The sequence below is a fragment of the Oryx dammah genome, unplaced genomic scaffold (assembly GCF_014754425.2).
Source record: "Oryx dammah isolate SB20612 unplaced genomic scaffold, SCBI_Odam_1.1 HiC_scaffold_1, whole genome shotgun sequence".
NCBI classification, from domain to species: Eukaryota; Metazoa; Chordata; class Mammalia; order Artiodactyla; family Bovidae; genus Oryx; species Oryx dammah.
The window spans coordinates 92,797,233-92,810,864 of record NW_024070185.1 but is presented as its reverse complement, the minus strand read 5'-3'; the positions used below and the strand labels follow the sequence as shown (position 1 = coordinate 92,810,864).

At 37.4% G+C, this 13,632-nt stretch overlaps 1 protein-coding gene across 1 annotated transcript; it reads right to left on the bottom strand.

Moving 5' to 3' along the window:
- Positions 1-3,709: 3,709 nt before the first annotated feature.
- On the bottom strand, positions 3,710-4,655 carry LOC120864106 (olfactory receptor 13D1). Its single transcript, XM_040240955.1, is given in 3 exon segments — positions 3,710-3,955; positions 3,958-4,544; positions 4,547-4,655. Coding segments are annotated over 3 exon segments (942 nt in total).
- Between the last annotated feature and the right edge of the window lie 8,977 nt (positions 4,656-13,632).

Here is a 13,632-nt window from a genome sequence, read left to right as displayed (position 1 = left end):
ATGGTTTATTACACAATATTGAATATAATTCCATGTGTTGTAATGTAGGACTTTGTTATTTACTTATTTTATGTATAATAGCTTATATCTGCTAATCCCAAACTCCTAATTTATCCCTCCCCCACTCTCTTTGCTCTTTGGTAACCATAAGTTTATTTTCTATGTGTGTGAATCTATTTCTGTTTTAAACTAAGTTCATTCATATCATATTTTATATTCCACATATAATTCATATGCAAGTCTGTGTGCATTTGTTTCTTATGAAGACACTATTTCCATCGGAAACAGGATAAGTGTGATACATAGACTTTGTCATGTAATTGTTGATTGATTTGCTTCAATAGTTTGTTTCATTTGTTCTTCAGTTTTGAGTTGTACACTTATCTTTCAAAATGCTTTGAAATTGAAACCTTTTGATCAGAAGCATAAGATTTATTTTTAATAGTCCTTCTATCACTAATACCAATAGTGTTCATCGTATCAAGTAATGTCTCATTCTCCATTTTTATATAATATTGTGTATTGCGTGCATGTTTAGTCACTCAGTTGTGTCTGACTCTTTGTGACCCCAAGGACTTCAGCCTGCCAGGCTCCTCTGTCCATGGGGATTCTTCAGGTAAGAATACTGGAGTGGGTTGCCATGTCCTTCTTCAGAGGATCTTCCCAACTAATGGATCCAACCCAGGTCTCCTGCCCTGCAGGCAGACTTTTTACCATCCTGAGCCACCATATTTCAGCATACATATTAAAACTTATATTCTCTAATCGCCTGAATCATTATTATAATACAGCCACTATTATTGTATGTTGTCTTTAACCTATAGTGCCTTCACATTTATAATCATTGTTTGTGTCACATCTGTTATAGGAAAATTAATAGCGTAGAAAAGAAATAGTTTACTCAATTTACAGTGTTTGAATGAACATCAACTTCTTAATTTTTTAGTCAAGTTCTAGACCAAAAAGTTTCTGAGAAATATGAAAGTGAAAGTGAAGTCGCTCAGTCATGTCCGACTGTTTGCAACCCCATGGACTGTAGCCTACCAGGCTCCTCCGTCCATGGGATTTTCCAGGTAAGAGTACTGGAGTGGGGTGACATTTCCTTCTCCAGAGGATCTTCCTGACCCAGGGATTGAACCGGGGTCTCCCATACTGTAGGCAGACGCTTTACCATCTGAACCACCAGGGAAGTCCTGAATGATTATGTAAATTGATTGTTTTAAGAATAGCAGTGTTATTAAATGATTATTGTGTGAATATATAATAGTGGCATCTAAAATTTTGTGGAATTGCAGAATAAATGCTGTAGAAAGAATGAGCTTTCTCTTGTTAAGGTCTGTACAATCTGATATTCTTGGGGAATCAAAATTACTGAAGAGCACATGAAGGAGTATGGCAAACAACACATCACGCCAAAAAGTTTGCTGTTTTCTTTTTTCTTATTACCTTTAACCTAATTCTGGTAAATCTTCTGATGTATTTCTTTTCTTTCTCCTCCCCTTACACCATCCCCCAGGAATAGCAACTGAACTCTAACAAGAGTTCACTGTAGTAAATTAAGTTTCACTGGGACCATTAACATTTATTTTTAATTTCTTTCCTAGGCATTGTAAATAACCTGTTAAAAAGTTTCCTTTTTAGAATAGTGGAACTTTTTCCTAAATTGATTAAGAGAGTTTACAATGACAGTATATTTGATCCAATTTCTGCCTTAGCTTTATTCACTGATACAACATTTAGTCAAGAGCTATATTCCTGAAAGTTTTTGTATAATTTTTTCCCAACACCATACATATTATGGACAATTTCAAACATGAAGTAAAATTGAAATATTTTACACTGAGGATCAAATACTCACCAACTAGACTGTGCCACAAATATTGACTAGATTTGCTTATCTCATGCTGTGTGTCTATTCCTCTCTCTGTCCCTCCATTCAATCCATGTGATTTTTGATGCATTTCAAAATAATTTGTGGGAATCATTACCCTTTCCCCTAAATACTTCAGCATATATATTATTAACTAGAGTTTAAAGTTATATTTGTTCACAGTTTTTTCTTTTAATTTAAAGTTTACATACATTAAATTCACAAATCTTAACATAATATTAATAATTTTAACAAATGCACACCTGTGCCACTCAAATTCCTATTAAAATACAGAACATAAACATAGCCTCAGAAAAGTTCCTTTATGTTCTGACCCAGTTGATTCTTGCTTTATCCACTCACCCACACTGGCAACCACTATTCTGATTTTTAAAATACCGTAGGTTAATTTTGTGTGTTCTAGAACTTCAGTATATACTTTTCTAGAAACAACACTCTAGTTACTGTGCAGAGAATAAATTATAGGAGAACAAAGTAGGATCATGTTTGATGTATTTTCACGAATGGTACATATCACTCAAGGTGCTTGTGGATTACACTTCAGTATTTCTAAATCATTGCTGGTGAAGAAACGCTGGTCTTTTAAAACTTCTGAATTTCTTTACTGTGGTTGTAAGAGTAGAAGCTGTAGTTAGTTTTGAGGGGGAGCTCACTCACTCACCATTTTGGGAAGAATCCTGTTTAGGAGTGCACTTTGAGTTAGGTGTCCATTCATTTTTATTGAGAGAAGTGTGTGTTCTCATGGAAGAAGGAAGTAAATAGACACTATCAATCGTATAGCAGGGCAGGAACTAAATAGGAAAATGGACTTAAGAGGACCCATGTGAAGTTAATGGCTAATAGATACCAAGAGCAATGATATTTCATATTGGTTTATTTTTCTTACTGATCATAGTCCCTTTACATTATTTGTAAGCCTAAGCAAAAGTTTTAAACAGAGTGGTCTTTTGAATATGGATATTTATGAGATTTTATGTCTGTTCTTTTATTGAAGTCAGTATTATATTAGATAAGAATGACTTCAACAGGATATTCCTGGTGATAAGAGTAGTAACAACCATTAAGAGGTATAAAGTACAAATTATAAAATAAACAAGTCATAGGGATGTATACAGTATAAGGAATATAGTCAATAGTTTGTAATAACTGTGTGGTTTATGTCTATTATTTGTGGGCAAAGTATGCTGTTGAGAGCTTAAGCAATACAGAAGCATGAAGATTATCAGAGAGGAATGATGGAAAAAGTTGTTGTTGTTTAGTTGCTAAATTGTGTCCAACTCTTTTGTGACCCCATGGACTATAGCTTGCCAGGCTTCTCTGTCCATGGGACTTCCCAGGCAAGAATCCTGGAGTGGGCAGCTATTTCCTTCTCCAGGAGATCTTTCTGACCCAGGGATCAAACCTATGTCTCCTGCTTTGGCCGGTGGGTTCTTTACCACTGAGCCACCAAATGAAAACCAGAAAGTAGGGAAGTGTAAACATTCCTGGAAGAAAGGGAGAGGAAGAAAGTAGATGGAGGAGGGGAAAGAATAAGAAGTATGAGGAAATAGGGGAAAGAGAGGAGAAAGGGAGAGAGAGAAGAGAAAAGCCATGTGTTTTATATGGGCCCAATTGCCTGAGCTGAAAACAACTAAAAACTCTGCCAACAAGACTGTTCAGAAGGTTTACATGAACATTCTGTGTTTAAAAGAATGGGAGTCTCATCTTTGGACTTGTAAGCTGGTAAGTTTTCTTGACACTAGGTTCTATAACTTCATCTCAGAATACAGAAGACCTGATCTGGTCCCATACTGAGGGTATAATATGCCTCATGTCCTTTCACATTTTCCATAGATGCAAGTGGTGACTCAGGACTTTCTTCACAGCTTCTTTCACCTTCTTATTTCTCAAGATGTGGATGATGGGGTTCAACATTGGGGTTACCACTCCATAAGACAGTCCAATTATCTCATCAGAAGTGTTTGTGTCCTTTGACTTGGGCTTCATGTACATAAAAAGGGCTGAACCACAGAATAAGATGACCACAGTCAGGTGGGCTGAACAGGATAGAAAAGGCTTTTTTTCCCCCTCCCTTCAGCAGAATTAATTCTCAGGATGGAAGAGAGGATGAAAACATAGGAGATGAAAATTAATATTACAGGAATCACCAGTATAACAATATTTGTCACTGTTATGATAATCACATTGATGGTAATATCCGAACAGATGAGTTTAAGAAGGGCCAAGATCTCGCAGGTCATATGATCAATGATATTATTACCACAGAAAGGCAATATCATTGTTATAATTGTTTGTAATAGAGAAGTCAGACAACCTGTGATCCAAGACCATGTAGCCATGTGCACATACAGCACCCTGTTCATGATGATGGGGTACCTTAGGGGGCTGCAGATGGCCAGATAGCGATCATATGCCATCACAGCCAGGAGGACACACTCAGTGGAGCCTAACCCAAGAGAGACAACCATCTGCAGAGCACAGCCAATGAAAGAGATGGATTTTCTCTCAGACCCAATGCTTTTAATGAGCATTGGGGGGATGGATGATGATGTGTGACAGATGTCTAAGAATGAGAGGTTCCCAAGGAAGAAGTACATGGGAGTGTGGAGGCAAGACTCCAGTATTCTGATGATAATGAGGAGGCTATTTCCAGGAAGATGATCATGTACCTGATGAGGCAGAGCATGAACAGACAAAACTGGAGTACTGGGTACTGGGAAAGCCCCACCAGGAAGAATTCAGTCACAGCTGAGTAATTTCCCATTTCTTTGTCACTCACTTCATGGTTTATAAAAGGACATGACTCAGGAAAACTTACATTTATAATATAGATTTTCAGCACATCTTCACTTCCAGTATTGTGCTCGACTCTTGTTTTTTTGTTTGTTTGTTTAAAAGTCTCAAGAGCATGTTTAAGAGGGACCACACCACCCTCAACGGGTTGCAGATTAGTTTTTGGAGGGATTAGGGGAACATAAAAAAATCCCATGTTTAATATAGAAGCATAGACATACTGTATCAATTTCCTAGTGCTGCCAAACCAAATTACCACCACCTCGGTAGCTTAAAACAAAAGAAATGGATTCTCTCACAGTCTGGACACTAGAAGTCTGAGAAAAAGGTGTTGGCAGGCTCGTGCTCCCTCCCATGGCTATAAAGGAGGATCCTTCCAGCTTCTGGGGGTGCCTGGTGTTCCTTAGCATGTGGCCACATCTCTCCTGTCTCTGCCTCTGTATTTTATTTTAAAATATTTATTTAATTTTTTGGCTGCACCAGGTCTTAGTTGTAGTGCGGGATCTTTAGTTGCAGTATGCAAACTCAGTTGCAGCATGTGGGATCTAGATCCCTGACCAGGGATCGAACCTGGGCCCCTTATGCTGGGAGCACAGAGTCTTAGCTGCTGGACCACCAGGGAAGTCCTTTTGCTTCTGTCTTTATGCAGCTTCACCTCTGTGTGTCTCTCTTATGAGGGCCTCAGTCATTGTATTTAGAGCTCAGTCTAAATCCAGGATGATTGCATCTCAAGATCCTGAAGCAATGTGCTTGACTCTTGGAACACTTACAGGAATAAGAAAGGGCAGAGATATTATATTAATATTGCTTGTATTGGTGATAGATATGAGGCTTTAAGAAATTCAAAACATCTTAGATCTACACAGCAGCACAGTCAAGGCTACTAATGTTCCAAGAGTTCTTATGGAAAGTGCCAGATAAGATTTAGGAGGAACTACTTTTAAATGTAGGAGTATCAAGATGCCTTCAATTAAGGCAAATTTTGAATTTGTTTTCTGATGAAGATGGCCTCTATTTAAAAGATTATATATCACCATATTGTTTAACCTGGATATAACTTTGGTAATTTGTTCAATTTTGAAGTCTCAAATGGAAAAATAGGAAAAAGCAATACTTATTTGTCAAGTTGTCATTAGAATTAAAGTTGATAAAAATCTGTTAAGTACCTAAAAGTAATGGTTCCAACATGGCATATATATGTGATATATAATTATATTTAATTTTTGTAATATAGTAATATTAAATGTGTATTTCCATATACCTATAAAGGTGAAGGAAGGACATCTCCTTTTCTTTCTGTTCAAAAAAGGTCCCAGGTGAAGGACACCATTTTTCCGAATTTAGGTCAAAATAAGAGAAAATGGAAATAGTAACATCACCGAAAATACTGAATCAATTCATCATGTAGGTTTATCCAAACCTCTTCAGTTACCTTTTTTCTCACATACACCATTTCTCCTCTTGTGATACTGTTAAGGAAAATTTTTTTTGTCTCCATGATCTTCATCAGCAACCCCACAAAATATTCTAACAGAGAAATAACTATGTAAAAACTGTGCTGGCCATACAATACAACTTCAACCAAAATCTATAGCTCCTCATCCAATCCCATTGTTACTCCTAGATTCTTCTAAGGTGGAAATTATGGAGGCACTACTGTCACCCTCAATGTTCTTCAGTGACCATGTTGAGTTTATCAGTCTCCTTACACTACTACCCTCTTTCTTGTTTATGCTTTGTTCAAAGTGTTTTGTTGTTAGAAGGGCCCCTCTTATCTTAGATATTACCTTTTCAAGGAAAGCTTTCCCACTTCCTGTTGTGAGGAGGATGCCCCTTGTATGCACTGTCACAGCACTCCATACTTTATATCTCTTGTAAGGTCTTTCATATATTCATTTATTCATTTCAAACTATGCCATATAGACTATAGTAGGTAATAGGGATCCTATTGTGAGGCCTTGTTTTTCAAAATGGGTACTGAATGCAGAATGTTGTGAGAGTTATTTTGTTCTTTTAAGAAACAATTTCTGTGCTACATAGCATGTTTCAATATGAAAAAATTATGGAACATTTTACAAAAACATTTTATCAAACTAGTCTGTTATTCTAAATTGTCAAGGGTAGACTAAAACTATGGAATCATCATTACTTATGGATATATATGCAAGAATCATAAGTATATCCAAACTATATACTAAAGTGACATAATTTATTTCATGAATTCATGAAATTTCAAATTAATATTTGAAAATCTATTAATATAATGTCCTAAACAGCTAGGTAAAAACCAAAGCAAAACACATGGTTTTGTTAACTAATAAAACATAACTAACAAGATGCCAAAAAGCATTTGATAAAATACAGTACTCATTCTGGTAAAATGAAAATCTCTTACTAATATAGTTATAGGAGGATGCATAATTTAGATAATGAAGATTGTCTTATTTAAAAAATTATTTGGTCACATAGTTCAAAATGAAACTCTAGAACTCTACAGTATATGCATAAAAATAATCAAAAGATTGTTATTAGACTATTATTATTACTTAACAGTTTTTCCCCTTAATGATCCATCCAATAGACTAGAATAAGAAAAAAATAATGATGTTGCATGTTCTTTCATGTTTCAAGTTCAATTTTGATTTAAATAGTTAAAACAGTTTTTTTTTTTTTTTTTCCTCTAAGCTGCTGAAATTCTGGTTTGTGTTGGTTGTGGGTCATGCAACACATATGAGAAGACACATCCTTACATGTCATACAAACAAAATTGTAATCTTAGAGAAGAGTAAAGAGAAAGGAAAATGGCCATGGTATAGTATTAGAATGGAAGTTTCATACCTATAAAATGATCACAATTTATATACATGTGGCTGAAAAAAGTCACAGCAAAATGTTAACTTGTTTTCTCTAGCATGTGGGACTTGGGTAATAATAATTATTATTATTAACTTTTTCTCATTCTCCAAATTCCCTTTAAGGAATGGATATTTTATGACTGTAAACATAAGAAATATTAAAAAGTTTTTCTTTGAAGGAAATAGTGGCAAGGATTTGCCAAATCTTGTCCCTAGTTTTCATTAACAGTCAAGAAAGGATAAAAACAGTTAATGGAAAGGAAATTGGAGAATTATTTTTGTTGACTTATTATATAGACTGACAATGCCATTTAAAATTTGATTTCACGTAATCGCTTCACAGAATTATCTCCTGAGCAGACACACTGACATAGTCTTAATTCTTGGAACACAATTCTAGAGTCTACTATTTAGAATGGCCTGGGTGGGCAGTATGGGGTGCATTTTAAGAGGCATCCAATTGTATGACACAGTGAAAAGAAAAGGCAGAGGAGATACCTATGGTGAGAAGTGTGAGGGATATTCATAAGAGCTATTACCTTGGCTTACTTTATCTCTGGCAAAAGGAGGTAAAATTTCAGCTTTCTGGCTCTGTTTTTGTGCATCTTTCTCCAAAGGATCATACTTTAGGTTCATGTTCATCTTTGGACATTGCCTACAGAAGGGAAGCAAACTCTGCTTGAGGACTTGGATCATGAAGTATTCACCCTTCTCGCTATGTTTATTGATAGAAGAAAGTAGTAGTTGTTTGTAAAACACATGTAATGCTTACCTGACTTCCTGATTTTATTGTGAGGAACCTCTTGAAACAAGCTGTGCCACTCTCTTCAGAAGGAAATCCAATGTAAGTATTAAGTATTGCTTGCTATCTCCCACTTCAGCTACGTTTTCCTTCTACTTACAAAATAATGTATTCTTTGTGATATCAGACATTTCTAGTGCTAGCTCGAGTGCATGTCCAAATTTCTCAGCCCCGAAGTTGCTAATAATAGGCAATAATGCTCTAGTCAGAACAAAGTATCTTCTCATTTTCCTACATGGTTTTGAGAATTTTATTGGGTTTTCTCATTCACATTTCTGTGTGGAAACCAAGAACACTTCTTTGTTGCTGGAAACTTCAGTGAGCTGGACTCACTACTGCGATTGTGTTCTTCACGCTCTGACCATCTCTAGGGCTGTGCTAGAGTACAGTGGTCTTGTGTCTGAGAAAGCTTGTTGTGTCTCGATCCTCTTACTCCATTTTTTCCTTAGCTATGTATTATGAAAGCACTTGGGTTGAAGGACCTAAACTTCAGTCTTGGCTCCTTGGTGTATTGGCTGTATAAACTTGGGCAAAACACAATCTCTTATCATGATGTGTCATTTAAAATGGGGGTAATGGTATTTATTTCTAGAGGGTTTTTTTTTTGTCTGTTTGTTTGTTTTTAGAATTAATGTAATATACCTGAAAGTTCTTGACATAGATTGTGTGCACCATAGATGTTAGTTTAATCTGTACCCCTAGGCTGCTATTCTTTCATTTTCCATGATAAAAGTGACTTATTTAAATTATGTTCATGTATATCCATGCTATTTTCTTCACCCAATAATACCTGAGTTTTTTTCATTGCTGTATTCAGCACTTTAAAAATAAGTTATTCATAATTCCTAGTTCCCATTCATCTTTTCCTTTCTGGAAATATCTCTTTTTAAATTTGTTCTAATGTTCCGTATTAAATCTTCAGTATAGGATCCTCATCTTCTTCAGTTATAAAAGATAGCATGGATATTTGGGGTTTCAGTTTTCAAAACAGGGAAAACATTATTTTTCATCAGGGTTTCACTAACTTCTTGTGACAGTTGCTGCTCCTTCTCAATGAATGACTTCTTAGTGTTCCTTCTAGAGCTATAGTCATGCTCTGGGACTCACATTCAAGTATACCACAGTCACAGACAACTGTAAGTAGTGGTTACAGTTGGAAAGGAAAAAGGAAAGGAAAAAGGAAAGGAAAAAATAAACCTTTCTGCCAAAACAGAATGCCATGTTATAAATTTGCAGTAGTAAACTAATGTGTCACATGAATACTTTCCTACCTCTGAGCCTTAAATATTTCCAGAGGCCCCACAGTGGTTCTGGTAGCCAATTTAAATCCTTTGTTTTCTGCTAAGAGACTCTCTAATCCCAGAAGTGATTTAAAGTTGAATTTTTAAATAATATAGAAAGTTGTAACTTTCAGATGCATTAAGGTTGATATCTCAGAGAACTAATTGTACCAAAATTACTAACACTAATTTTCCTTCTCTGAATTGTTGCTTCCGTGATTATACAAACAATACATATTCAGTATAGAAAATTTGATAAGTTCAGGAAAACCCAAAGGAAGAAATGGAAGTTATACATAATTATAGGATAAATATTAATATTTCCATATATATTTACATACCTGAGAGCACACTGTATTTCTTGATTTACTACCTGCCTTTTTATAATTAACAATGTAGTGCATGTATTTTCCCACTATCATATTACTAAGTAATTTTAATCAATTTCATAATATCTTTAAATGATAAATAGCAAAAACATATAAGAATGGAGACTAAACAGTTTTTTTGCTGGATTCTGAGCAACTTTTCAGAATCCAGCAAAAAACTGTTTTGTTTTGTTTTGTTTGCTTTTTGGAAGTTGGAAGACTGAGGTCAGAGATTCCCTTCATTTTATTCCATGCGTGTAAAAGCTGGTTTTCAGTGTCAGAACGTATCACAATGCCAGTTTTATGGAATGCAATATCAATGTGAGCCAGTTTTTCTTTTTGGGGTGAAGCAGATATAAGGGTGTGATAACCAACACTGTGGATACACAGCCTCAAGGATGTTCAACACCCTCCTGCCATTGCTTCCCCACTGTCCTTGCTCACTCCACTTATCTTCTGTTGACTTTCTGGCCCCTGATCCTGCCATGTACTTCTGAAAGATTGTTGCTGAACCACAAAAGATGCCAGGATTCTTGGCCTCCAGAGGAGAATTCAATCCGGGGCCAGAGACGAGGCTTGATCACTCAGAGCATTTGTGTAATAGAGTTTTATTAAAGTATAAAAAGGATAGAGAAGGCTTCTGACATAGACATCAGGAGAGGGCAGAAAGAGTGCTCCCTCACCAGTGTTAGCAATGGAGTTATATACTTTTAAATTACTATTACAGTGAATCAAAAGAATGTCTGGAGGTTGTAAAGACCTTACTAGACCCACTCCCATAATTTACATTTTAAGATAACAGGATTAGCCAGAAGGTTTTTTCCAGAGACTGTCCTCAAGCAGGATACATTATTGTTATATAATCCTAAGGAATGTAGAGGAAAAAAAAGTTTGTCCTTTCTTCCTCCTTGAGAATTCCAGACCTCTGTCTCCTTCAGGACCCCTGGACTTCTTAGCAACCTGCCTAGGAATTGACTCATTTCCTCCCCTTTCTTTTAGGAGAATTATGTTGCCAAGGGAAAAGGGTGTCATTTTCGTTCCATAACTACTTCCTGCTGTTGAGGGGCATGGTCCCTAAATTGTTGAGGCAACAAATTCTCTTAACCCTCATATTGAGAATCTCTGATCCAGGGACCCCAAGTAACAGTTGGAGGAGGCTATGGCACTCATATGAGCCTGAACAACCATTTGTAACTTAAAAGCCTTCATGCGACTAGATACAAACTCTGTTTTACAGTTAGAGATGTAAGGCAAAATAGTCATTAAACCAAGTTAAAATCAAAATTAAAAGTCACATTATGTCTATAGTTACATCAGTCCATCGTAGGATTGTTAGATGTCATCACAGAGTTGAAGAAAGTCTTTTCCTTGAAGTGGAGAAACCCACCATGGGAAGTCTTCAATTGATGAAGATGGGAGTGCTCTGCAGACCCTGCAATTAGACTGATTGTAGAATGTGGGGTAGGAATGAGTCCAGGACAGGAAGGCATTGTCTTGAGGGTCAAGACTCCAGGATTTTTAGAGTTAGCAGAAGTAGGCTTACATAGATTATCAGGCCCATCTGAAAAGTACAAAGTCAAAGCATAGAAAGTAAAGACATACAATGACGTCGCTTAGTTCACTCAGGGTGCCATCTCTTAATTCGAGTGTGATGTACCCGCAAATCAATTCCTAGCACTTTGACAGCTGTGGAGAAGAAAGAATATCCTGGTAAGGGCCTTCCCAGGCTTGAAGGATTGGCCCCCAGATCCCAATGTTTTTATTAGGACCTCAGTTCCTGGCTCAAATAGAGGCTTGCTTGACTCAGAGGCTGGGTCAGGAGTCACCTCCCAGAGTTCTATTAATGCCTGTTGAAAAGCTGAGAGCTGAGTTACATAATTAGTTAATTCCAAGGCTTTAGGAGAACTTTATCATTGAGGATTTTTAGGAATTAGTTAATTGTTCATCCGCAGACTGTAACCATCCTTTATCAGTGATCTTTGCTCCTCTTTTCTCATATCTTTCTAATTCTTCCTCAGTATATTGTGGTTTTTCCTGTTCCACAGAACCTGACCAGATCAAAGGCATCTGCAGTGAAGGGGTTTCATAAAGTGCTGCTTTTCTGGCTTGACAGTCAGCCAGCTGATTACCTTTGGCTACTTTACTCCCATCCCTGCTCCTTTAAATTCTCAATGATGGGTTTTAACCCATCCTTAACCTCAGGTTTCAGTGTCTACTGCTTCTTATGTGGGATTAAGTGCAGGTCTTTGAGCTTGACAACTACAGGAATAGCATTTTGTGCTTGACCTACAAAATGATTTTCCATCAGCCCACACTCTGGGATTTACATTTTGTTCAATTAAAGGGAGAGAAATGGAGGGCTCCATATTCATGAAAACAGAGGCATGGACCTTGCTCAGTATATCCCTCCCCAAAAGGGGTGAGGGAGACTCTGGCATGATCAGAAACTTGTGTGAAAATAGCACAGAGTCCCATTTACAGCTTAAAGAACAACTGAAGTAATACCTTTCGGCTTCTTCAGACAGTCCCACTATGGAAGCGGATCAGGAAGAAAGTGGGCCAGGGGCTTCAGTAAGCACAGAGTAAGTTGCCCCAGTATCTAAAAGGAAATCGACGGATTGGCTCCCCAGTTCAGTTCAATCGCTCAGTCGTGTCCCACTCTTTGCGACCCCATGAATCGCAGCACGCCAGGCCTCCCTGTCCATCACCAACTCCCGGAGTTCACTCAGATTCATGTTCATCGAGTTAGTGATGCCATTCAGCCATCTCATCCTCTGTTGTCCCCTTCTTCTCCAGCCCCCAATCCCTCCCAGCATCAAAGTCTTTTCCAATGAGTCAACTTTTCACATGAGGTGGCCAAAGTACTGGAGTTTCAGCTTCAGCATCATTCCTTCCAAAGAAATCCCAGGGCTGATCTCCTTCAGAATGGACTGGTTGGATCTCCTTGCCATCCAAGGGACTCTCAAGAGTCTTCTCCAACACCACAGTTCAAAAGCATCAATTCTTCGGCACTCAGCCTTCTTCACAGTCCAACTCTCACATCCATACATGACTACTGGAAAAACCATAGCCTTGACTAGATGGACCTTAGTCGGCAAAGTAATGTCTCTGCTTTTGAATATGCTATCTAGGTTGGTCATAACTATTCTTCCAAGGAGTAAGCATCTTTTTCATGGCTGCAGTCTGACACTGTTTCCACTGTTTCCCCAACTAATTGCCATGAAGTGATGGGACCAGATGCCATGATCTTCATTTTCTGAATGTTGAGCTTTAAGCCAACTTTTTCACTCTCCTCTTTCACTTTCATCAAGAGGCTTTTTAGTTCCTCTTCATTTTCTGCCATAAGGGTGGCATATCTGAGGTTGTTGATATTTCTCCTGGCAATCTTGATTCCAGCTTGTGTTTCTTTCAGTCCAGCGTTTCTCAAGATGTACCCTGCATAGAAGTTAAATAAGCAGGGTGACAATATACAGCCTTGACGTACTCCTTTTCCTATTTGGAACCAGTCTGTTGTTCCATGTCCAGTTCTAACTGTTGCTTCCTGACCTGCATACAGATTTCTCAAGAGGCAGGATAGGTGGTCTGGTATTCCCATCTCTTTCAGAATTTTCCACAGTTTATTGTGATCCACACAGTCAAAGGC